The sequence below is a fragment of the Chanodichthys erythropterus genome, chromosome 10 (assembly GCF_024489055.1).
Source record: "Chanodichthys erythropterus isolate Z2021 chromosome 10, ASM2448905v1, whole genome shotgun sequence".
NCBI classification, from domain to species: domain Eukaryota; kingdom Metazoa; phylum Chordata; class Actinopteri; order Cypriniformes; family Xenocyprididae; genus Chanodichthys; species Chanodichthys erythropterus.
This window is the reverse complement of record NC_090230.1, coordinates 15,049,941-15,072,670: the sequence shown is the minus strand read 5'-3', so window position 1 is coordinate 15,072,670 and position 22,730 is coordinate 15,049,941. Positions and strand designations below refer to the sequence as shown.

Here is a 22,730-nt window from a genome sequence, read left to right as displayed (position 1 = left end):
ACATAAGTTCTTGCATTTCTTCAAAATCACTCATTTAAAGAGACAAATAGAGGCAAATCATTGTTAGACAGCAGCGCCATCCTCTGTTAGGACAGAGGATTTTCACTCGGTTTCCTTAAAGACAAAATTCAAACAATAATAATTACATTTCCGTCTTTTACACATCTTTATGTTGTTTAAAACCCGACTTTTTTCTTTTGTGAAACATAAAAAGAGTTAAAGACAGCCTCAGTCACCATTCATTTTCATGGTATGTTTTCAGTAGATGAAAGTGAAAGGTTAATGAGGCATAATATCTTTATTTGTGTTCCAAAGAATACGGGTTTGGAGTAACATTAAGGCGAATAAGTAATGCTGAACTTTCCCCCTTTTTTCAAAATAGTATGATATTCTTGTAAGACTTGAGGACAGGTATTCTTGTTCTAATAATAAGTTTATGTATATTTTATTTAGTTTTAAGAAACAATGTAGGTGTACCTGTTTTTTCTAGTTCTGCCTTTCACACATGATTTTTTTTTACCTCAGCAAATTGTTCTCAAACATTCTCTGCGTCCCCTCCCCCACCACATACAATAAAGAGAAACACGGGATGGAGTTTGCTGAGGATTGTGGATTCAGTCTCGTGTGGATTTTCCAGACAAGTCTACCCAATTGTCCTCAATGAGCACGTGTGCTTGTTGTATTATATTTACTGTAAACTAGATGCGCTTCTGGATATATTTATGAGTAGTTCTGGTGTGCTTCTATAGTCATTTTAGGGGTGAAATTACACAAAGCATTTAGTCCTCAATGTCATGGCTTTTTACAACTCATGAAATGGATTTTTGCATGCGGAATGGATCGGATGAAGCCATGCGCTCGTCTTCCACTTGTCGCGGGAAACCCACCTCTCACATCACATCTGAATGCAAAATGCAATGTGCTTTCGCTCTCACACCAGACTATTAAAGTGGGCAAATCAGACAGTGAAGTTCATGCGACGGTGGGTAGGTTTACAAGCACCAGAGGCCTATCAGAAAGGGTAGACCTTGCTTCAAGTTTTCTTTTTTTGACTGCACTGTCCCTTTTAAAGCTCGCCGTCACGCCTCTTACCAAACGACCCCGCCTACTTATGGACAGTCCGCCGTGTTGATTGGACACCGGCGGCGGTCATCGAACGCCTTCTCAGCTTCTCATTGGCCAGCCGCTGCCTTTCGCTTCAGGCTCTCGCGGGGCTGCTGTGCGAAGATGGCGGCCGAACTGGTAGAAGCGATGGTGAGTAGATGAGATTTTTAAAAATAGTGAAAGTAAAAGGAGCCATGCGAGTCAGAGGCGGTGCCTGTTTAAACAACTTGAGTTTAATTCCATACCATGGTATTTTGTGCTTACACAGGACAAGTGGCAGTCTGTAAAGTGCGTTAGCAATTTGTATATGTGTGTATGTGAATGGTTGTGTCTCAAAGCCCTGTACGCTGTCTGTGTAGCCGGCATATTTGGCGCGTTCTAGCGTTCGATTCGAATTTTCGAACGTTTTAAATGTTAATTTGATGCCCAAAAAGCAGTCTGGGTAGACAGTTCACCAGGCTTTGAGACACAGCTAGTGTTCCTGTGCGCGCGGGTGCGCGTGCGCGCTGCCTGTGGAAATGAATGATTAGTCTGCACAATGCAAAACAACAAAACAGTCTCCTAGATCAAATAATACCGGCATTTCTCCATGTAGTTGTAAAAAGCAACAAAATTGGACATTAGTTTGCAACTACTTTGCAGTAGTGCACGTTATGGTATAGGTAAATAGTCACATGCACAATTGATGCAGGTGGGTTGCTTGACCAGATGTTTCATTTTCATTTGTGCAGCATCACTTTACTACTGAATATCATCCATGCTGATATTCATTACTACAGGATGATTACAAATATGATTTCTTTGGGGAACCTTGTTGTTTTACCTGTTTTGCAGAGCTGAGTTTTGTGTAATGTTTACATGGAGATCTGCCTGCATGGGTTCAATCATGGTAAACAAGGCCATTTAGAAGCTTAAGGAATGTCTTCACAATGATTTGAAGAAGTCAAAATAGTGTTCAAGCCCTATAAACAACTTTATAAAAAGTAATATTAAGTTTTAGCAAAAATGTAATTTTAGTATTCGCTTCAATCTAAAGCAAATATACGTGCACACACAAAAAATATAAAATATCACTGGAATGACCTTAGGCCTGTTCACAACAAAAAGTAATAATTGGTGCGGAAATCCGGTGCGATAAATGGTTAACACACTTGTTCAGACCATGTTGTCAATGCAACACATTTTTTAATTTATTTATTTTACAGAGAGGTGTTCTAATCTCTCTTCCATCACACTGTGAAAAAACTGGCTAACCAATAAGATTCAAGCTTTTGGTCACAGCTGCTGATAACAGAAATTTGCTCAGCCCTGCTTAGTGTGCCGGGGTGACCGCTGTATTTAAATTTAAATCTATTTTTTTGTGCATTGGTTTGTACAGACAAATCGCATGCGAAAAGCAGACTGAATATTCATACCAAATATTCAAGCTCGGTGTGAGACAGGCCTTTATTCAAGGACATGGTTCTTGAATTGTTCCCTTTTGGGAATCAGACCCATAACTTTTAGGTTAACAACCCAGATATTGTTCTCTGTCGCACCACCTCGCTAACAACAGTGTTTTTGATCCTCTTTCATTAATGCATTTCTCATTCTCACCAGAACATGGTGAAGAGTTTCCGGGTGTCTGATCTGCAGACACTGCTGGCCTCCATGGGCCGCAGTAAAAGCGGGTTGAAGCAGGATTTAGTGGGAAGAGCTCTTCGGCTTGTGCAGACCGAGTACAGTCCAGAGCTGCTAAAGAACGTCCGACAGCTCTATGAGACGCGCTTCCCTAAAGCCTCGGCCTGGCTGGCTGCCCGACGCCCGGAGACCGTACCCGTAACCTACCCTGCCCTCAACTCCTCGCCCAGAGGCACGGCGCAGGGAACAGACTACCTCAACGGCATTCCCAAACCGGTGCCGCCTCCTGCGGCCGAAGTTAAACTGGTGCCCCTGCCGTTCTACCACAACCTAGAAACGCTGCTGCCACCTACAGAACTAAGTGAGTCCCATTATCATTAATAAATAATAGGCCAATTATAAGAAGTGTGCATAGCCGATGATGAAGTCAGCCAGCAAGATAATTCTGTTTATGCCATTATCACTCTTTGCAGTCGCTCAGAACAGCGAGAAGCTGCAAGAGAGTCAATGTGTTTTTGAATTAACATCAAGCCAAGTGGAACAGATCCGGAACTCCAGGTAAGAAGTGCAGTCAAACTGGTGGATTTATTTAGCAGTTAAACGATGACCAATAACAATTCTGATATTTAGGAAATCAGGGTATATTCTTAATGGAATTTACTGATAGAAAATGAGCAGGCCTGTGTGGATTATGAGTGTGCAGAGCAGATTTTCACAGACGCCCAATGTTCACAAGACATCCTCCCACATGTTTATTTGCAATTATTCATTCAGCAGTAAGGATTAATAGATATAAATTCATCTATTCATCACAAATTCATCAAATTCAAACACAATACTTTCTGGTACTCATAAGAGTTTTTTTTTTTTTATTATTACAATGTTTAAACACAACATAATTCCACTGATTTTCTCCCAGAAAATTATAAAAAAGCTAAAACCTGCAAATGAAATTGGAAATAAAATGATTTACTATGTAATATTATACATTATTCAGTAACCATTATTATCTTCCATTAGTGACACGTGAAGGCCACCCACAAATTGTCCTCTGAATTTAACTCCTATAAGTTAGTGCACACACGTTAGGAGTAGTGAACACACACACACACACACACACACATTGCAAACCATGCCTTGCTAAAGCAATAACATTATCATAGCTTAATGTTGATAATCTTAAAATGCAAAATGGCCACATATCAGCCAATGAGTCTACATGGCTGATGTATTTTTTGGTTTACTTAAAATACAAAAGAATGTTAACTATCTTTATTTGTATTTACTCATAACATTTTTTTTATGCCTGCACATGCACAGTGAACTTCGCCCAGGGATGAAATCGGTTCAGGTGGTTCTCAGGTACGTTTTTCAGCTAAATCCTGTTGGTAGATCAAGTTTTGGCGTCAGAGACGCATTTTCTGCATGCTCACTTGCCCTTTTCTTCTCCTAGAATCTGCTACACAGACTCTATTGGTGTTCAGGAGGACCAGTATCCTCCCAATATTGCTGTGAAAGTGAATCAGTCCTACTGTCATGTACCGGTAAGTGTTGTGAATTTCACTAGGCTGAAAGAACAGGAAGGATGATCGTAAATCTAAACCACTTTATATAAATAACTTTTTTGTGTGTGGTTGTTTCTTAGAACATTGTATATCTTGTTGCTGTAAATTTCATTTAATTTCTTTTTGTTTAGGGTTACTATCCCTCCAATAAACCGGGTGTTGAGCCGCGTCGGCCCTGTCGACCCGTCAACATCACGCCCTGGTTACACCTCTCCACAGTCACCAACAGGGTCACCATCACATGGGGCAACTTTGGAAAGGTATGGAGACTTGATAGAAAGAGCTGTTTTCTTATATCCATATTTGTAAATAAACATGTTAGATGAAGGATACTTGGTTTAGGCACAGCTGAGTGTGTTGTTGCTAACCGCTATGTTTTGGATGCAGCGGTACTCTGTGGCAGTGTATCTGGTGAGGGTGTTCACATCTGGAGAGCTCTTCAACCAGCTGAAGCATTGCTCAGTTGAGAGTCCCGATCGTTGTCGTGAACGCAGTAAGTTTCATTACCTTGATAAAAAATATTGCATCATGATCAGAGGTTACACTTGAAAGCCTGACATGAGATAATAGTTTATAAAAACAACTAATGTTTTGAAATTGAACTGTATTGTACTGAACTATTATACCTTTTAGATTATTATTATTATTTTATTTATTTATTTATTTATTTTTTATTATTTTGCATGTCAAACAAATCCCAACAACAAGGTATATTTCATTGAATTTATCCACCTTATTATTATAGGTATTCTTTGTACATTCCAGTGAATTATTAATGGGATATATAATCGTAAATTAAATTGGGAGAACAGACCACACATGTGCAGTATATGTTGTCCTTTTCCATAATATTACAGTGGAATGCAAAGGGAAAAAATAAATGATCATTAGGAAAAGAATGCAGCAACTGAAAAGAGCTCTTGCCTTAGATATTCTTGTTATATCATGTCACGTTAAATGGGACATATCATGAAATCCTGACTTTTTCCATGTTTTAGAGCTATAATCGGGTCCCCGGTACATCTACCAACCCAGAAAACATGACAAAAAAAGACAACCCAGTAACTTTGTTTTGGCAAGCCTGTTTCTGCAAGCATGTGAAAAAAAAAATGCTCAGATCCGCTCAGATTTTGTTCCCCTTGTGGCTTAGGAAGGGAAACTTATTATAATATTACCGCCCCTTAATCTGCATGTTTCCACCCACAGCGCCAACATTTTGTTTTCGCAAGCGAAAATAGTGTACCAGTTCTAAGGCCATGGCAAAAGTTTGAGCAAAGCATGCTAACTGTTCTGTCGTTGGCTGCACATACTCCGGTTTGAACAATGTAAGGCTGCACACTGTTACTGACGATCGTAATTTTGCTGTGTGAGATTCTCCAGCTTTGTTGTTGTTGAGCAACGAAGCACGAGCTGTTTGAAGCTCTGTCCTCTTTTGGAAAGCGAGCGGGGAGCAGCAGCTCATTTGCATTTAAAGGAATACACACAAAAACGGCATGTTTTTGCTCACACCCAAATAGGGGCAAATTTGACAAGCTATAATACATGATCTGTGGGGTATTTTGAGCTGAAACTTCAGACACATTCTGGGGACACCAGAGACGTATTACATCTTGCGAAAAGGGGCATGATACATCCCCTTTAAAATACCAAGCGGTGCGTTATTTTCATGATGTCTGAAAATAAAACATTAAGGAAAATTGACAGCTCATTCAGTAAAACGGATAAGCTTTATTTGTATGGCAACCTTATGATTTGAATTGATTAATTTCAGTCTTTTTGAATGGAAATTCCCCAAACCAGAAGTGCCACCCATAATTCAAAACACAGTAGGCTTGTCAGGAATAAGGTGAATAAACCTTATTAGGAGCCAAGCACCGAAGGTGCAAAGGCACCTATTGTAATCGTTGGCATTCTTCTTCTTATTATTATTATTCTTCTTCTTTTTCCTTTTCCTGTTTCTTCCACTCTGGAAGTCTATGGCAGCCCATAGAACTGTCAATGTAGAACTAGAAACTAGAAATTTGGAAAAATCAATTCAAGTCAATTTATCAAACAATTCTCGAATAATACGCAAACAAATTTTATGTAGCGTGTGTGAAAATAGACTTAAGGCATTCTCTCCACAGCGCTTTATCGTATTCAGACCCAACTTGATACATTTCATAACAAGAATGACCTTAGGCTACATACTGCGTTTCGGTGCAGCGCCACCTACTGGTCTGAAGATACAAAAAATGGCTTCTTTGCTTATAACTTTTGAATGGTTTGCCCAAAAGTAATATTTTTCTTGTTAGATTTGGTCAATATCGTCCATTTTGGGTGTCGCCATTTTGAATTTTGTAGTAAAATGCTGTATTTTATGAACACATTAGCGTATCATTACGAAACTCTATATTGGTCATCAACAGGATGCCCTGAAGGAGTGAGAAGTTTTGGACCAGCACCACCTAGTGTAGAAAAAAAAATTATATGCTTACAACTGGTTGTGGCTGACTTATTTTCATGGGAGTCAGGGTTATGCAATTTATATATCCAAGACATTGTCGTAATTGTTGTTTTAACGATTTGCGATCTGACATTATTGAGTATATCCCTCACACACACCTAGAGAGTACATGGTTGATTTAGTTTATATTTATATAATTTAATATATCGTTAATAAATATCACATGAAGAGTGCTGTTTTTCTCCAGATATCAGCATAACAAATATATTCATTTTATACATGTCTAATAAACAAGTGTAATAAACACATTTTAGACACCATATTGCCTGTTTTTGCTCTATTTTGCCAACGAAAATAATTCAAAACAAAGCCAAGTCACTGCTGTGAACTAACCACCACATAGACTATGAAGAATATCAAAAACTTTAGGAGTCAGCTGTCCACGAAAGTCCTAAACCTGCCAAGGTACCAGCACAATAAAACACTCGTCAAAATGTCTAATTATCGCTAAAATCGATAAAATACCAGAAAATATCGAGATATATCAATATCACACACCCCTAATATATCACTACAGTTCAAAAGTTTGGGATCATTTTTTAAAAACATTAACTTTTATTCAGCGAATGCATTAAAGTGACAGTAAAGACTTTTATAATTTTACAAGATTTCTATTTTTAAATAAATGCTGTTCTTTGGAACTTTTGAACTACATTAACCAAATTTAAAAAAGCAATCACAGTTTCCACAAAAAATATTAAACAGTACAACTGTCTTCAACAGTTACAATAATAATAAAAAACATTTCTTGAGCAGCAAATTGGCATATTATAATAATTTCTGAAGGATCATATGACACTGAAGACTTGAGTAATGATGCTGAAAATTCAGCTTTGATCACAGGAATAAATTAATTTTAAAATATTCAAATAAGTTATTTGAAATTGTAATAATATTTCACAATATAATTTTTACTGTAGTTTTGATAAAACAAATACGGCCTTGGTGTATTTGTGAATATTTATCAATTTTTCTTTCAAAAATGTTTTTAAACATTTGTGTGTGTATGTGTGTGTGTGTGTGTGTGTATATATATATATATATAATATTACTTGGCATCAATATTTCATTGAAACATTTTGGTTTGTACACAGTTCAGGACAAGCTGCGCTTTGATCCTGAGAGTGAAATCGCTACTACAGGACTGCGAGTGTCCCTTATATGCCCTGTAAGTACCCTGTTTATGTCTTTTTATGTGCACTTGAAGCTGTGGAACCAAAGTAGCAATGTTATTAGATCTAATAAGTGTCTTTTTAACACAGCTGGTGAAGATGAGACTTGGAGTGCCGTGTCGAGTACTCACCTGCGCCCACCTGCAGTGTTTCGATGCTGTCTTCTTCCTGCAAATGAATGAAAAGAAACCCACATGGACCTGTCCTGTATGCGACAAACCTGCTCCATTTGAGCTCCTTACTATTGACGGGTAAGCACACTTACTCAAACTCCTCGCTTCTCGCTGTTCTGGCGGTAAATCTCATCTAATGTGACCCGCTTTCAGGTTGCTGTCTGAGATCCTTAAAGAGACGCCAGAGGATGTGGAGGAGATTGAGTATTTGACTGACGGCTCATGGAGGCCAATCAGGGACGACAAAGAGAAGGAAAGAGACCGGGAAAACAGTCGCTCGCCCGACTATCCAGTGGTAGATATATGTAAGAAGGTTTTCTGTCTTCTGAAATGGCATTTACAATGGACCCTTTTGACATGCTGCTGTAGTGGTCAACGGAAAATACAACAAATACAGTCTTTGCTTTCCCATTTGCTCCAATAGCAAAATTAAAAATGCATGATAACATTTCTATGAATTTACAAAAAAGGAAGATAATACAGAGAGATTGATTACATTGGTCAGAAGAGAGAAATATTTTAAAATTGCCATCAGTCCCTCAGCTGTTATAATAGAAACTAGGTCTGGACAATTAATCAAAATTAATTTTGCAAAGGCTACGAATTAATTTACTATTGCAGAATTTACTACTGATCACAGAGCCGTGCTTCATTGACAAGCTGCGCATAAAAGAATAATTGCAGCCTTTGTAATTTCATAATCACACTAGCCAAATCAGTTTAAGCGTGATTGTTAATTGCGATTTATTGTGCAGCCCTCATAAAACCACCCAGGTTTTTTTTTCTGAATCTATGTAAATGAGTCAATATTACAAATGGTTTCTTTGCATTTATTTTGGATTTATTACAGTTCACAGGGGTAGTGAACTTTACTGTGTGTGTGGATGACCGTTCGTCCACCACCACCAAAGACCTTTTTTGACCCAGGAAAAAGCCTGAATAGCAACCCATGCAACAGCAGCCTTAACTAGTTTTCTGTAATTTTATGCCAAGAGAATATATCAAAGTATTGTGTTGTAAATATATTTAAAATAAAAATAAAATCTAAAAAACATTGCTAGATTTATGATGTTTATAACTGTGGACGCATGTCATGTGGAAAGGGTCCATACATTTAACTTGTTTAATATGGTGCATTTTTTGAGCAAAACAAAATATCTAACGGGACTTAACTCTCATCTAAGGTGTTCCTGAGGCGAACGGCCACTCCCCAGCACATAGCGCCACAAGCCAGACTGGGAAGTCTGGATCGGGTGGCACGTCGGCAGGAACCGGTGGCACCGGTGGTGGGTCGGGAGGCGGAGCCGTGGTGGACCTGACTCTGGACGACTCGTCAGAGGAAGAAGGGGGGGGTGGGGCCGAGGACAGCGAGGACACGGACGACAGCCAGGACAGCCCCGCCCCCAAACGAGGCAGATACGATTATGACAAAGACCTGGTCACCGCATACTGAGACTAGCAGGACACTTAGACTTGTTGGGGGGGTGTAGATGGGATCTGAGCCTTGGAAATTCAAGAAACGTGTCCCTGTATCCTCTCCCGAATGCATACACACTCATGCACGCACACAGACACGCAAACTCATGCGCTGCTGACTTCTGGAGCAATCGGGCGTCGCATTGACAAACTCGTAGATGCCCCGTAAAGCCATTCCCAGTCATTCACTGCATCTCAATACTGTATTCTCCCTTTAAAGACCATGGAAGGGTAACACCATCTTCAATTCTTCTCTGTTGTCCTCGATTTCCTCTCCACTTTGTGTTCTGACAGGTTTAACCATCCTGGGAATTTAAGATCTTGCCAGTTTTTAGGCCTTCAAAATATTATGAGAAAAGTCACCGTATCTCAAAAAAAGTTCATTCCTTTGATCGAGATCATACAACCATTTACAATCTATTCAGAGGCTTTTTCTGTTAGTCCTCCACACAAGATGTTTATATTAGCTGTTCATTTCAGTGTGATTTGGAGACATTACTGAAGAATTTCCATCTCTCTCATTTTTGTTTTTAATTTGTCCACAGAAGTTGACAACCTACCTCAGTCTAACAGCGGGCTTGACCAGAGGGTTAATGAAAGGGTGTTGAATCCCTTACATGAATTTTTTTTTTTTTTTTTTTTAAGTTGTGCTTTGAATCCCTTTTGTTTTTCTTGTACAGCAACACTGGAGAGGCATCAAGCATTACTCATTATTTTGTGCTTGCCCATTTAGGCATCATATTAAAAATGACTCTGACTCTAGCAACGAGTTTCCGGTCAAGTCTGTCGGTCAACTAGTGTGAACTTAACTGAATGTGGTGCGCGAATCGACACTTCATTCAGAGGGAATGATGCTTTGACATCAGCGGTCCTTTTGAGATGCTAGTCAGCTAGTAAATATTGTATGATATCTAATGTAATAATGACAATGTATTATTTCTGATCATTTAATAGAAAATTGCAGGTCTCAATGTCATTTTATTGCTTTCAGTTGTTTTGGTCCGTACAAGGCTGCTAAAGTTACGACTTGAGAAATTCTACATGGGAAAGGCAGACTGAAAAATCAGGTTGAGAAGAGGACAATGAGTTGTTATTATTTTCTTCTAGACATGACTGTAGTAAACACTAGGTTTATTTAGCAGGGGAGCTGATGTTATTGGCATAATACCTTACATTTATTTTAAAACCTGATCTTTTCAGTTTACTCCACTTTGCAGTTTTCACTTTTCTTTTTCATTTTAGACTAATGGCTGATTTGTTTGAGCCCATTGTATGGAGGATGTTTGTGTTTTATTTCAACCGGCTGAGGAGGTGGTAACATTTGCGTAACATTTTGTGGACTTAGCGACAGGTGCGTTTCTTAAATATGTTCCTTAATTTCTTGTCAGAATGAGTATTTATTGATTTAACAGTTTTTGCCTCTTATTTGAATTGCATTTGTTCTCTTTGTGCATTTGAGGCATTTCGCAGCAATTTCATGAGTTTCCAGCATGTTGCTTTGTGATGGTAGATAACGCTGTGTCCTCTCACGGCCTGCTGGTGTATGCGCAATATCAGCCATTTGCAACAGTCCCAACCTAAGAGCGCTTAGTCTGGACTGTGCAGACTTGACCTAAACCTCGAAAGAAAGAAAATCTGCGCTAAACGACCAAACACGCATGGCACATCCAGGCGGCTGATCTGTTGAGGAGGACTCAGGGATGACGTGTTAGTTCTACTTGTCTTTACATTTTCTTCTCAGTCAAACTTGACTCTCGAACCAGGTTCCAGCATCGCGTGCATTACCTTCACCATCGGGTCATGTAAAGTAGACAGATCTCTGATCTGGAAATTCAGATGTACTTTCATTGCATACGAAATACGAATATTGAAAAATGCCACAAGGACTTTTTTTCCCTTGTCCTCTAAGATTCCAGAGAAAATCACTGCACTAAGCTCACTAGTGGCAATTTTAAAGGTTTTTGTTTCCAACTAATCCTGAATTCTGACTTGAATACTCAGTACTGTATCCTGTCTGTGCTTGGGAATGTCTCAGCAGAAAAATATCGCCATGAAGGGTCAAATTACTTTTAATTTTAGGTTCCTCTTTGAGTCAGCATGGTCTTCCATCTTCTTTACATGATACTCCCAACTTTTTCACCCCCACTTTTCTTTAGATTATTATTATTATTATATATATATATTTTTTAAGAATAGTCAGTGCTGCATTTGACAGTTTCACATAATAAGACCCATTATGTTCCCCTAAATTTGACCACACTTTTAAGGTAAGGAACCTCTTGAATAGACTTCCATTTTTAGATACCTAGATCGATCTATTAGAAAAATGTGGATAAAATGTACATTTTCTTATATTTAAGAGATAAATGGATGGTGATTGACAACAATATATATTTCCAGCTCAGAGGTGAGTACAGCCTCTGTGTAGTCAGGTGAGGTTGAAATGTTTGTTTTTTGGGAATGGAGGCATCCCCTCTTGTTACAGTGCTTAAGACAGCATGGGCAGCAGCTTGCAGTTCTTGATGTAACTGTTTTGTTTGTGTCTTTTTATATGTTCATATTAAAAGCCAATAAAAAATAATAATATTTTATCAAGTTTTGAATTGCCTCCAGTTGCTCCAGTGGTCGGGCACAAGTACATTGTTATTGGCTACTCTAAACCCTTCGTGAGGAAAATGTAAATCAGTGATCTTCTCTACGATGTTCTCAACGTGGGATTTGACGAGCGAATCAGTTGTCCCTGTCTGAACTGAAATCAAACTGTAAAAGCTCTAACACCTGTCAATTATGTGTGCAATTAATTAAACTGATTTAAAATAAATCTAGATTTTGTCTTTCCAGTGATTTTAAATCTTGAATTTTACTCCATTGATTACTTAAAGAATATATTTTAACTATTCATTGGAAGCACAATAATATTTTCTTCCAGAATACCAGTCACTACAGTTGGTTTGATGACTTTGATACCGCATTAGTTTACTGAGGTATTTGCAACAAGACCAAATACTGAAGGATTGTAAATAATTCTTACGCTGCTTTTTCCATAGGTGTGTTGTATATTGGTTTACAGATCGAGCTCAGACAGCAGAAAATTAATAATAAATATATTGAAATAATACATTAAGGGCTAAATTATTTATAAACTTTATTCTTACTTTTTTTGGCCATAAATACGAATTAAGAATTTTAGTAACACTTAGAACGTGACTGTTCTTCAGTTCACCACTAGATGTCGTTCTTACTCATATAATCGCTCTTCTTTTTTTTTTTTCAAAGCTCGCCATAAGACGAGTGTTCTGACGACAGTTCTCGCGAGAGCTTGTGAACGCTTCCTCTTGGTTGGATAGCGGCTTCCTGGCCGGACTTTTTCCCCCCTCCTTTTTTTTCTTGAGGGAATTTTCAACTTCTGTTTTCACTGGTCCTCCGGGCAAAACAATTTCGGACAGCATTTCGCGGTCGGTCCTGTGGTTGTGAACGACAGGCCTGACTTGTCTTTTGCCGCCTTTTGTCTGTGGGAGCGCTCGCGAGTCAGAGGCCGTATCGAAGAGACATTCCAGCGATGCACGCGCTAAAATAAACTGCATTTCGTGTACTTTTGCGCCTATGGCATTCGCCCTTTTCACTTGACACCTTCATATTACTTGGTACAGCTTCTGGAGGCATGACAGGGTGTTGAAATTAGGGTCTTACGAATCTCAGAAACTTCTATAGCCACTGCGAGGGTTTGTGTAGCAATTTGAAGGTTTGGATGTCAGCAGAGACAACCTGGTTGTTCTCTTTAAAATAGATAGATAACTATGGCACCAAAAAGAAGACCGGTTCCCTTGATTATAACCCCCACAGGAGAAGGACAGTCCACCAACATAGATGCAGCGGCAGAGTAAGTATATAATTGGCTGACACTTGTTTGGTTTACCTTCCTGCATACTTCAGTATGTCTCACCTGGTCCTGTTTTTCTGTCTTTAGGGCCAACCTGGAGGCCTTGCAGAGGAAGTTAGGGGAGCTGGACTTGGATGAACAGCAGAGGAAGCGTCTCGAGGCTTTCCTCACCCAGAAAGCCCAGGTGGGCGAGCTCAAAGATGAAGATTTTGAACCCATATGTGAACTTGGCGCAGGTAACGGTGGGGTCGTCCACAAAGTCCGTCACAAACCCTCAAGACTGGTCATGGCCAGGAAGGTAAGCGATCCACGGACTTTATGCACCTGCTGCTGCTGCTGCTATTTAATGCAATGTGTTGTGTGTTTTCCCTAGCTTATTCATTTGGAAATCAAACCAGCCATCAGGAACCAGATTATACGAGAGCTGCAAGTTCTCCATGAGTGTAACTCGCCATACATTGTAGGGTTTTACGGCGCCTTCTACAGTGATGGAGAAATCAGCATCTGCATGGAGCACATGGTGAGGCTAGTGGTGTTGTTCATGGTTTGTGGCAAGAGTTTATAGTATAAGTGTTACAGCACAGTGACATGTCTTTGTCCGCAGGATGGTGGCTCTTTGGATCAAGTACTGAAGGAAGCCAGAAGAATCCCTGAAGAAATTTTGGGTAAAGTTAGCATAGCTGTAAGTATTACCATCCCCCTTTGTTGTATCCGTTTCAGATAATGCTGTTTTGAGAGAGCTTACTAATCAACAATACTGACACAATGACTAATTAGTTGACTAGATTTTTTAAAAAGCCTATTTTAATGGTTGTTCTTTAGAGGTGATGAATTTATGAACTCAGGGTTGTATAACATGTTGGCAAACTCTTTTATCCAGCTTTTTTTGTATTTTTAGGTATACGTTTTATCATTGGATATGTTCCCCAAATTTTTCACTTTTAACATATAATTACTGATACAGTTGCTAATCTTCTGTGCATAGTCTATAGGTTTTAATTAGTTTGAAACTACAATAGCTTTGTGCTGATAAATGTTATAGATAACTGATTTATTTGTATATCTAATATTTGACTCTACACCAATCTTGCTATAAAGGAATTTTGTAATACATTTAAAATAAATCTAGATTTTGTCTTTCCAGTGATTTTAAATCTTGAATTTTACTCCATTGATTACTTAAAGAATATATTTAACTATTCATTGGAAGCACAATAATATTTTCTTCCAGAATACCAGTCACTACAGTTGGTTTGATGACTTTGATACCGCATTAGTTTACTGAGGTATTTGCAACAAGACCATGTACTGCAGGATTGTAAATAAATCTTGTAAATAATTGTAAATAATTCCAACTAGACATTGACTAGTCAGTTTAAAAAAAGTCCCTAATATTATTAAGTCACTTTGAATTTGCCTCTCTGGCTGTAATGTGTACATTTGGTAGAATTAAATTTTTGGGAAATAAAAAGTATATTGTTGCCATATAATATATCAGTATCAGTCGAGTTAGAAATATTGCCTGATATATTGTGCTTGTTCAGTTTCCCTATTTATTTATTTATTTATTTATTTATTTATTTATTTATTTATTTATTTTTTACATTTACCTTTGCCGTCACCTAACACGCACTTAAAGGGAATATTTAAAAATACTAATAATTTAATAACACTGTTAAATAATCTTTATCAGATCTCAAAACTACTATCTATTTTTCATACTGTAAATTATGATGTTTTGATGCATTGTAGCATGTGTTGCATTTAAAGTGATTGATTTTTAGGGTTTTTATGTTTAGATGCATAGTATTGTATTTTAACATAATGCCGTTTCTTGGTTATCTGCCATTATGTGAATATAATTACCGTATCATCGGTATCAGAGATAATTTTAATATTGGCTCATCCCTAGAATAAAATTTAACTATCAACTTATGGTAACTGTGTTTTTAAAATTTGCATATGTAAAGTAATTGCAATATGTACCTAGGCAATGGACATGTAAAATGGTCAGGTTGTTTTAAAATGGCTGTAGGAATCCCTGAAATGAGAACTGCAGAGGGCAACCTGCTCTTCTTGTTCTTGTCTAAAAGCAGAATCCAAAAAATAGTACACAACCTCCATCGTAACATGTCTGGGGCTATTACGCACAGACCGCAATATAATAAAGCTGTGACCACACCCACAGATGTACAAACTCCCTTTCAAGTCAGAGTCACCAAAGCATGCACATTTTTCAACACGCACTTTTTCTTCCAAATGAATAGGGTTAAACTTCTGTTTCACTTTTGATCATGACAAAGCACAAACACTTTAGCATGAAGACCAAACAAAGGTGCAGAGATCTGTTTATGTGTGTGTCCATACTGTTTATTTCACGTGTGAGCGAATGCATCTCAATTTTCGGTAATCACAAAGCAGAAGTTGCTTTGTAAAGACTAGACTATGTAACACGTTCTGTAAATTCAGGAAGCTAGATACCACATTGACCGTTGACAGATAAACGTCATTGATGTTATCTTCAATTCTCATTCCACAGGTACTCAGAGGTCTGGCATATCTTCGGGAGAAGCACCAAATAATGCACAGAGGTACACACATTCCTTACTAATATCTTAGAAAAGCGTACATGTGCATACACGCGTTGGATGGCGGCAGGAAGTAGCCCCCTAATACAGCTATTGAAATTGCATAAGAAGCTTAAAAATGATTATTCTAGAGAGAAAGAGATTAGGCCTCACTTTTTCAAAGGTATTTACTAAAACTCTGCAGAGACCTTCATCCAACTGCAAACCTGAGATTGAACAAAGCAAAGTTATTGCTAAAGTTTTTAATATTCCTGTTTATGTGCTAAATGTAAATTTTCTACAATTAAATGTTTTTTTTTTAAACACTACATAGGCACTTTTTATTCCAAGTAGATCACCAGTTAGCGTAGAAATATATACAGTGTCTCCAAGTGTGGTGCAACCAACATTTGAACAATAATACTATGTCTGAAGATGCAAAGTATCGGTTTCTCTGTCAGGTTGTATGAGGGTCTGGAGGAGCCACGCTGGGTTTGAAGGGTTAGACAGGGAGGGTCAGGCCTATAGTTGTGCTGTTGTGGCAGGGAGCACTTGCCTGCTTGCAAGGAGCTGTCGAGGAGCCCAGCCGGTAATTACAGCCTCTCGGATGTGATTACATGGCAGCCGCACCCTGCACCCCCCCCCCCCCTCTCCCTTCTTTTTCCTCTCCCACTCTCACCCCTCTGTCCACTCCCAGTGGGTGTTAGGGCTGAAGGAGGGCCCATCACGTGTGGAATCGTTGTATGTGGAATCGTTGTATGTCCACACTGTTATTTGCTCCTCTTGCCCTGTGTTTAAGAGGAGGGAGGTGGAAAGTGGCTTGCATGTCTGTCCTTTCTGCTGCGATGCTGTTGTCAGAACTAGCTTTGCAGTATGCAGAGCATCTTGCGAAATGTTTTTGCTGGGCGTGCTGGAGAAAGGGGATGAAAAGCCAGGTGGTGCCGCTGGGATTTGGACCCTGGCCCTCCATCTTACTTGGTCTCTTTCTGGTCCCTACAGACGTAAAGCCCTCCAACATCCTGGTAAACTCGCGCGGTGAGATCAAACTGTGCGACTTTGGCGTGAGTGGCCAGCTCATCGACTCCATGGCCAACTCCTTCGTTGGAACACGGTCGTACATGTCGGTGAGTCACACTCCCACTTCCCTCCCCAACCCCCAGCCCTTCTCGTTCCAAGCGCTGAGCCAGTGCCCAGGATTCTTCCATGTGGAGAGGAGAAAGTCGCTGCCAGGTTTTAGCCCACTCCTCCTAGCCACCTGCAGGGTGTGGCGCCCCACCCTAGTAGAGCCTTGACTTGCTCTCTGCTCTCTGCCTTGACAGCCGGAGAGACTCCAGGGCACGCACTATTCAGTTCAGTCAGACGTGTGGAGCATGGGCCTATCGCTGGTTGAGCTGGCTATTGGACGCTACCCCATCCCCCCTCCCGATGCCAAGGAACTGGAGGCCATATTTGGCCGGCCAGTGCTGGACGCAGGAGGGGCAGAAGGCCACAGCATGTCCCCGAGACCCAGGCCTCCAGGACGACCGGTCAGCGGTAAGACTTTTTTTAAAAAAAAAAATTTCTCAGAACACTTTTGTTCAAGTAAAGTGAGGTAGGTCCAATATTGGCATTAGTTTTATGCACATTCAATCTTCTTCATACAACCCTCTGACACACCGAAGCTCGAGTTGCCATTGGCGGTTACGTTTTTTTTTTTTTTTTTTTTACTCCCCTGACTTTTTACGTGGAAATCAAGAGTATTCTATAGAATTGTACATAAATATAATATAAAATATAAAGTTCAAACATTATTAAAGACAAGTATGCAGACTGTAGTAAAGAAAGAATAAATAATCAAATTACAAGCAAATGCATAAATAAACAATATAATAAAGATACAAATAAAAAAATAAACAGTGCTTTTCAGGTAGGGTTAGTTAACAGTAGTTAGATTCAGATCAGGTAGATTGGGTACAGAAATTGAATAAAGGCAATCAAATCCAATGTAAAATAACATTTCATAGTCTTCAAGGCATAAATATAGATGAATCCTTATTAAAGTTACAGAAGTTATACCGATAAACGCGATTACATATGGAAACGGGGAAGCTTTGTTTCCGAATGCCCTAAGTAAAACTTTTGTAAACCCAGCCAGTATAATCGCAACGAAAGCATCAAAACTGCAATATTCAACATATGTAGCCTATAATGACTGCAAAGCGCCCCTTGTGTAAACAATATGATTTATGCCCAAAATCCAGCATAAACTCTGGCACAACCTGCATATTTTTAAACACAGACATCGCTTCCTGAACCTGTTTTTTTTTTTTTTTTTTTGATGTTTGCATAAAATCGAGAACTGCCCAACCATTTGACACTCTTGGCCACTCTCATTCCTTTCTCATTTCCACTGCCAATCACACAATTCACCTAACGTGAAGCTCAACTTCCATAGGAATGGATTGAAAATGCTTGCTCTGCCCACTTTGCGCCAGTGGACATGCACCGTTCTTTCTTTCTCTCACATCGATTGCGCCACACGCACAATCAACGTGAGAGAAAGAGAGAACAGTGCACGAGAAAGCGACAGAGGGCGCTCTCAGCCAAGCGACAGTGCGTAAGGCTCAGCAGACAAATTATTTTTTGCCTCTAACTCATTTACAGGCGAGTGAAATTGTACAATTTACTAGCCATTGGCTAATTAAAGACACTTCATGCCTAGCATAAAATTTGGTGGCTTATCCGAGTAATTTACTCACATTGTAGAGGGTTGCCATAGTCTGTGTAATATACGTGTTTTAGTCAACCCTTGCAAATTGTTTTCCCCCAGGACACGGATTGGACAGCAGGCCAGCCATGGCTATATTTGAGCTACTGGACTATATTGTCAATGAGGTCAGAGGATTTGCTTAGCATGCAACTTACTTCCTTTGTGCTTATTTTTGCCTTTTATAGTATTTTTATGTAGCAGTTTCACTTTAATATAACTCCTTTCTCTGTTCCCCACCTGTCTCTACATCTGTAGCCACCACCCAAGCTGCCCCATGGAGTCTTCACCATGGACTTTGAGGAATTTGTGACAAAATGGTGAGCTAATGTGTTTATCTCTGGTGGTTTTATTGTACAAACCCACAAAGACTAATTTGTTATCACTGTTGAACAAAGTGGCATCTAAACTATGGCACAGTTGCAAAACATTATAAGAGCCGTAGTACAGAGGTGTCCAATTTCCTCCAGAGTTTAGCTCCAACCTTCCCCAACACATTCCCTGGAAGCTTTTCATAATTCTGAAGACATTTATTAACTGGTTCAGGTGTGTTTGATTAGGATTGGAGCTAAACTCCAATGTATGATAGTGGACCTCCAGGAGCAGGATTGGGAACCCCTGCCGTAATAAATTGCAGGGAATGGGGAATGCAAGTTTGATACTGGACTGAATTTTTCCGAATCCCACATCTACTTCCTTCACTAATTTCTTGTCAATCTTCTGACAGCATTTACTTTAAAAGTTCAGTTGGACTAAAGCAATATGACATTTTTTGCATGACATTTTATAAGAAAAAAATGTCTTAACTGATCTTTCATTTTTGCAAAGTCGGACAAACTCAAGATAATGTTAGAAATCTAAAAAAATCTAGATAATGTTATTTTAGCTTAGCTTCGTCCAGCATGTGCACACATTTATCTGACAGCAGTTGGCCTCATTGTTGTGCACTTGCTCCAAAAGAAAGAGGTGGCGCAAGAAAGGCAAACAAGAGGAAACCGTTCACTTAAAAATCCTAAAACCTCTCTACAGATTTCTGGGCTAATGTTTTGTTGATTTGGGATTTTTAGTTTTTTCTTTGTGTTTGTGTGTTTCACAGCCTCATTAAGAACCCTGCTGACAGAGCTGACCTCAAGATGCTAATGGTACGTACATTTGCCTGTATGGTAAAGTAGTTCACCCAAAATTTAATTTCTGTCATTAAGCAATGACCCTCATGTTATCCCAAACCCGTAAGACCTTTGTTCATTTTTGAAACTCAAATTAAGATATTTTTGATGAAATCCAAGGGTTTCTGAACCACACATAGGCATCAACGCCATTGCCCCTTTCACGGTCCAGAAAGGTAGTAAAGACATCGTTAAAATAGTCCACGTGACAACCTTAATGTTATGAAGTGCGCAAAAACAAAAATAACGACTTTATTCAACAATTTCTTATCTTTCTTGTCAGTCTCCTATGCTGTTTACATTGTAGATGCAGTGCAGCACTTCTGTGTTGTACGTTAGAACACCGACTCATTATTGGCCGGCTCTTGCCTCAGCAGCACACGCATGCACCGTGCTGATCACGTGTACAGCTTTGGCCAATACGGAGTTGGCGTTCCGACATAGAACACGAAAGCGCTGCACAATGTAAACCGCATAGGCTTCTGGCAGGGAAGATAAGAAATTGAGTAAAGTCTATATTTTTGTTTTGTTTTGGCGCACAATAACATTAAGGTTGAACCACTGTAGTCATGTGGACTATTTTAACCTTGTCTTTACTACCTTTCTGGGAATTGAAAGGTACGATGATGTTGCTGCCTATGTGTGATACAGAAACCCTCGGATTTCATCAAAAATATCTTAATTTGTGTTTCGAAAATGAACAAAGGTCTTATGGGTTTGGGATGACTTGAGGGTGAGTACTTAAAGGGTTAAATCACCCAAAAATGAAATTTCTGTCTTTAAGACAGAGATTCAGAAGTATATCAAATAGAAAACTTAGTTTTTACAACATTTGTAAAGTGCAATAACATGGTTTGAGAAGGACCTTAGAGCTCACTTATCCAGTAATGTGTTTGTCAATTTTTGGCCATGTTGGTTAAGCAATTAGCTCTAGTTACGACTTGAATTTGAAATGTCTCCCCTCCCACTCATTACAATATTGCCTGTTGGTAGTCATAACACCAATATCGTGATGTTTTGCCGAGGAATGCATTAGAGAAAACAGTACTTGTAGAAGTATACTGAGGCAGGATATATTGAAAATAAAATGCTTGGCAGCGGAACCATTTCATGCCGTAATTGATCATGTGATGTTCGTTTGCAGGGCCACACGTTCATCAAGCGGGCCGAGGTTGAGGAGGTGGATTTTGCTGGATGGTTGTGTAAAACCATGGGCCTTCACCAGCCCAGCACACCCACTCATAGCGCTGAATGAACGCTTGCTCACAGCGTAGGCACCCATGCCATCCTCATCCTCCGCTTTACTTCTTTCCTCTGCTCTCACAGGCCTGTATGCTTGTAAGCCTCTGACACACCGCTGTGCACTCTTTTGCCGTTCTCTGCTTGCTCTTCCCTTCCGCTGCAGTGCATTCTGGGGGCATTGTTTTTTAAGAGCTGCTGGTGTTGGAACAGTTAGTCATTTGAATGAATATGGAAGTAGTAGTCACTGAAGTAGAGTGGCTGTATTTTTAACCACCAGATTATTCAGGAATGTGTCCAAAATGGTAAAAATCAACAGCAATTTCATTAGTTTTATGTGTTTGTTTTCTTTTCATGGTTTATTAATTCATTATATTATTTTTGTTGCTAAAGTTAAATTCCTTGGCAGTTAGCGTTACTCTGTTAAAATGGATAGCATGGCTCAGTGGCAAAAATTTAATCATGAATCAACTGCCATTTGTTTCTAAAGAAAGAAAAGAGGGCTATTGTGGATCATACCGGTTGGTTTATTAAAAAGGTAATTATTAAAAATGCAAGATGGCCAACACACCCAAGCACATGTGTACAGGTGTTTATCTTGTGCATTGGAGGTCGCAGTGCTAGTGCATGGCCAAGTAATCTATCATGTCAACCAGTGGCCATGCCGTAAGTTTGCACACATTAACAGATAAAAGAAACATAAGGTTAATTAGAGATCCTATATCAGACACCCTTTGGGGGGGGACACATTTTAACCTGCTTAACATGGCCCTTAAAATGGTTTCATTACTTCTTTCTACAGTAAGGCTCGTTTGACTCATCTGTCCCCAGTGCTTGAACGTTTTTCTCAAATCATACTTTATTTTACTTAAAATTATGTTCAGAAGGGTATATTTGGGAAGAATTATTGTTTATAACTTATGCTTCAGTTTTTTTTTTTTTTACAATACCTAAAATGAATTTGATTTCAAGTTACTTTACAGTGCTTTTCCATTAGCCCTATTCCAACCAAGACCACAACAGGTACACTCATAGTCTGTTGTTCAGTGGTATATATATAAAGTGCAAAGTAAAGTCTCAGGCCACCATGTACAGTGCTATGCAGATCAAATGAACCTCAGCAGATATTGCCGTATTAGTAGGTCTTATAAATACACGGGTGTTACAGATGGGCATTGTGGAGTGTGGCTAAAGCCCACTTGCTCTAAATAGCTTTGTGTTTCTGTTTTCTCTATTAATTTTCAGTAACATTTAAACTGTATTATTCACACACTGGCATTCAGCTCAGACCAAGTGAATGCCTCGCCACACTTGCGTGTATAAAAATATATGTACAGTACAAACGGTACTGATTTCAGTCTTAAAAATAACATTTTATTTTGTTTTTTTGACTAGTTTAATGAAGAGGATATAAGTCATTTTATTACCATATGGAATGTGTTGAATACAGTTCTAATATAAAAAATAAAACTTATTTGTGAATGATTATTTTCTTGTAGTTGTTGTCAGTCTTCTT

At 39.1% G+C, this 22,730-nt stretch overlaps 2 protein-coding genes across 2 annotated transcripts; both read left to right on the top strand.

Annotated features, from left to right (window-relative positions):
• Window positions 1-1,150: 1,150 nt before the first annotated feature.
• On the top strand, window positions 1,151-12,399 carry pias4a (protein inhibitor of activated STAT, 4a). The gene is made up of 11 exons (XM_067398691.1): window positions 1,151-1,254; window positions 2,704-3,085; window positions 3,198-3,282; window positions 4,045-4,086; window positions 4,178-4,268; window positions 4,421-4,549; window positions 4,677-4,782; window positions 7,890-7,963; window positions 8,058-8,218; window positions 8,294-8,445; window positions 9,325-12,399. Exons 1-11 carry the CDS (start codon window positions 1,228-1,230, stop codon window positions 9,591-9,593), a joined length of 1,518 nt encoding a protein of 505 aa, XP_067254792.1. The 5' UTR covers window positions 1,151-1,227; the 3' UTR covers window positions 9,594-12,399.
• Window positions 12,400-12,948: 549 nt separating this feature from the next.
• map2k2a (mitogen-activated protein kinase kinase 2a) lies at window positions 12,949-22,695 on the top strand. Its single transcript, XM_067398690.1, has 11 exons — window positions 12,949-13,496; window positions 13,584-13,794; window positions 13,870-14,016; window positions 14,101-14,178; window positions 16,036-16,087; window positions 17,063-17,187; window positions 17,383-17,596; window positions 18,873-18,937; window positions 19,068-19,129; window positions 19,906-19,951; window positions 21,120-22,695. Exons 1-11 carry the CDS (start codon window positions 13,414-13,416, stop codon window positions 21,228-21,230), a joined length of 1,194 nt encoding a protein of 397 aa, XP_067254791.1. The 5' UTR covers window positions 12,949-13,413; the 3' UTR covers window positions 21,231-22,695.
• Window positions 22,696-22,730: the final 35 nt, after the last annotated feature.

Coding starts and splice junctions, on each gene's coding strand:
- pias4a (XM_067398691.1), top strand. CDS start 1,228: ATGGCGGCCGAACTGGTAGAAGCGATG. Junction 1,255..2,703: donor CCGAACTGGTAGAAGCGATG/GTGAGTAGATGA, acceptor CATTCTCACCAG/AACATGGTGAAGAGTTTCCG. Junction 3,283..4,044: donor GAACAGATCCGGAACTCCAG/GTAAGAAGTGCA, acceptor GCACATGCACAG/TGAACTTCGCCCAGGGATGA.
- map2k2a (XM_067398690.1), top strand. CDS start 13,414: ATGGCACCAAAAAGAAGACCGGTTCCCTTGATTATAACCCCCACAGGA. Junction 13,497..13,583: donor AACATAGATGCAGCGGCAGA/GTAAGTATATAA, acceptor TTCTGTCTTTAG/GGCCAACCTGGAGGCCTTGC. Junction 17,188..17,382: donor GAACACGGTCGTACATGTCG/GTGAGTCACACT, acceptor CTGCCTTGACAG/CCGGAGAGACTCCAGGGCAC.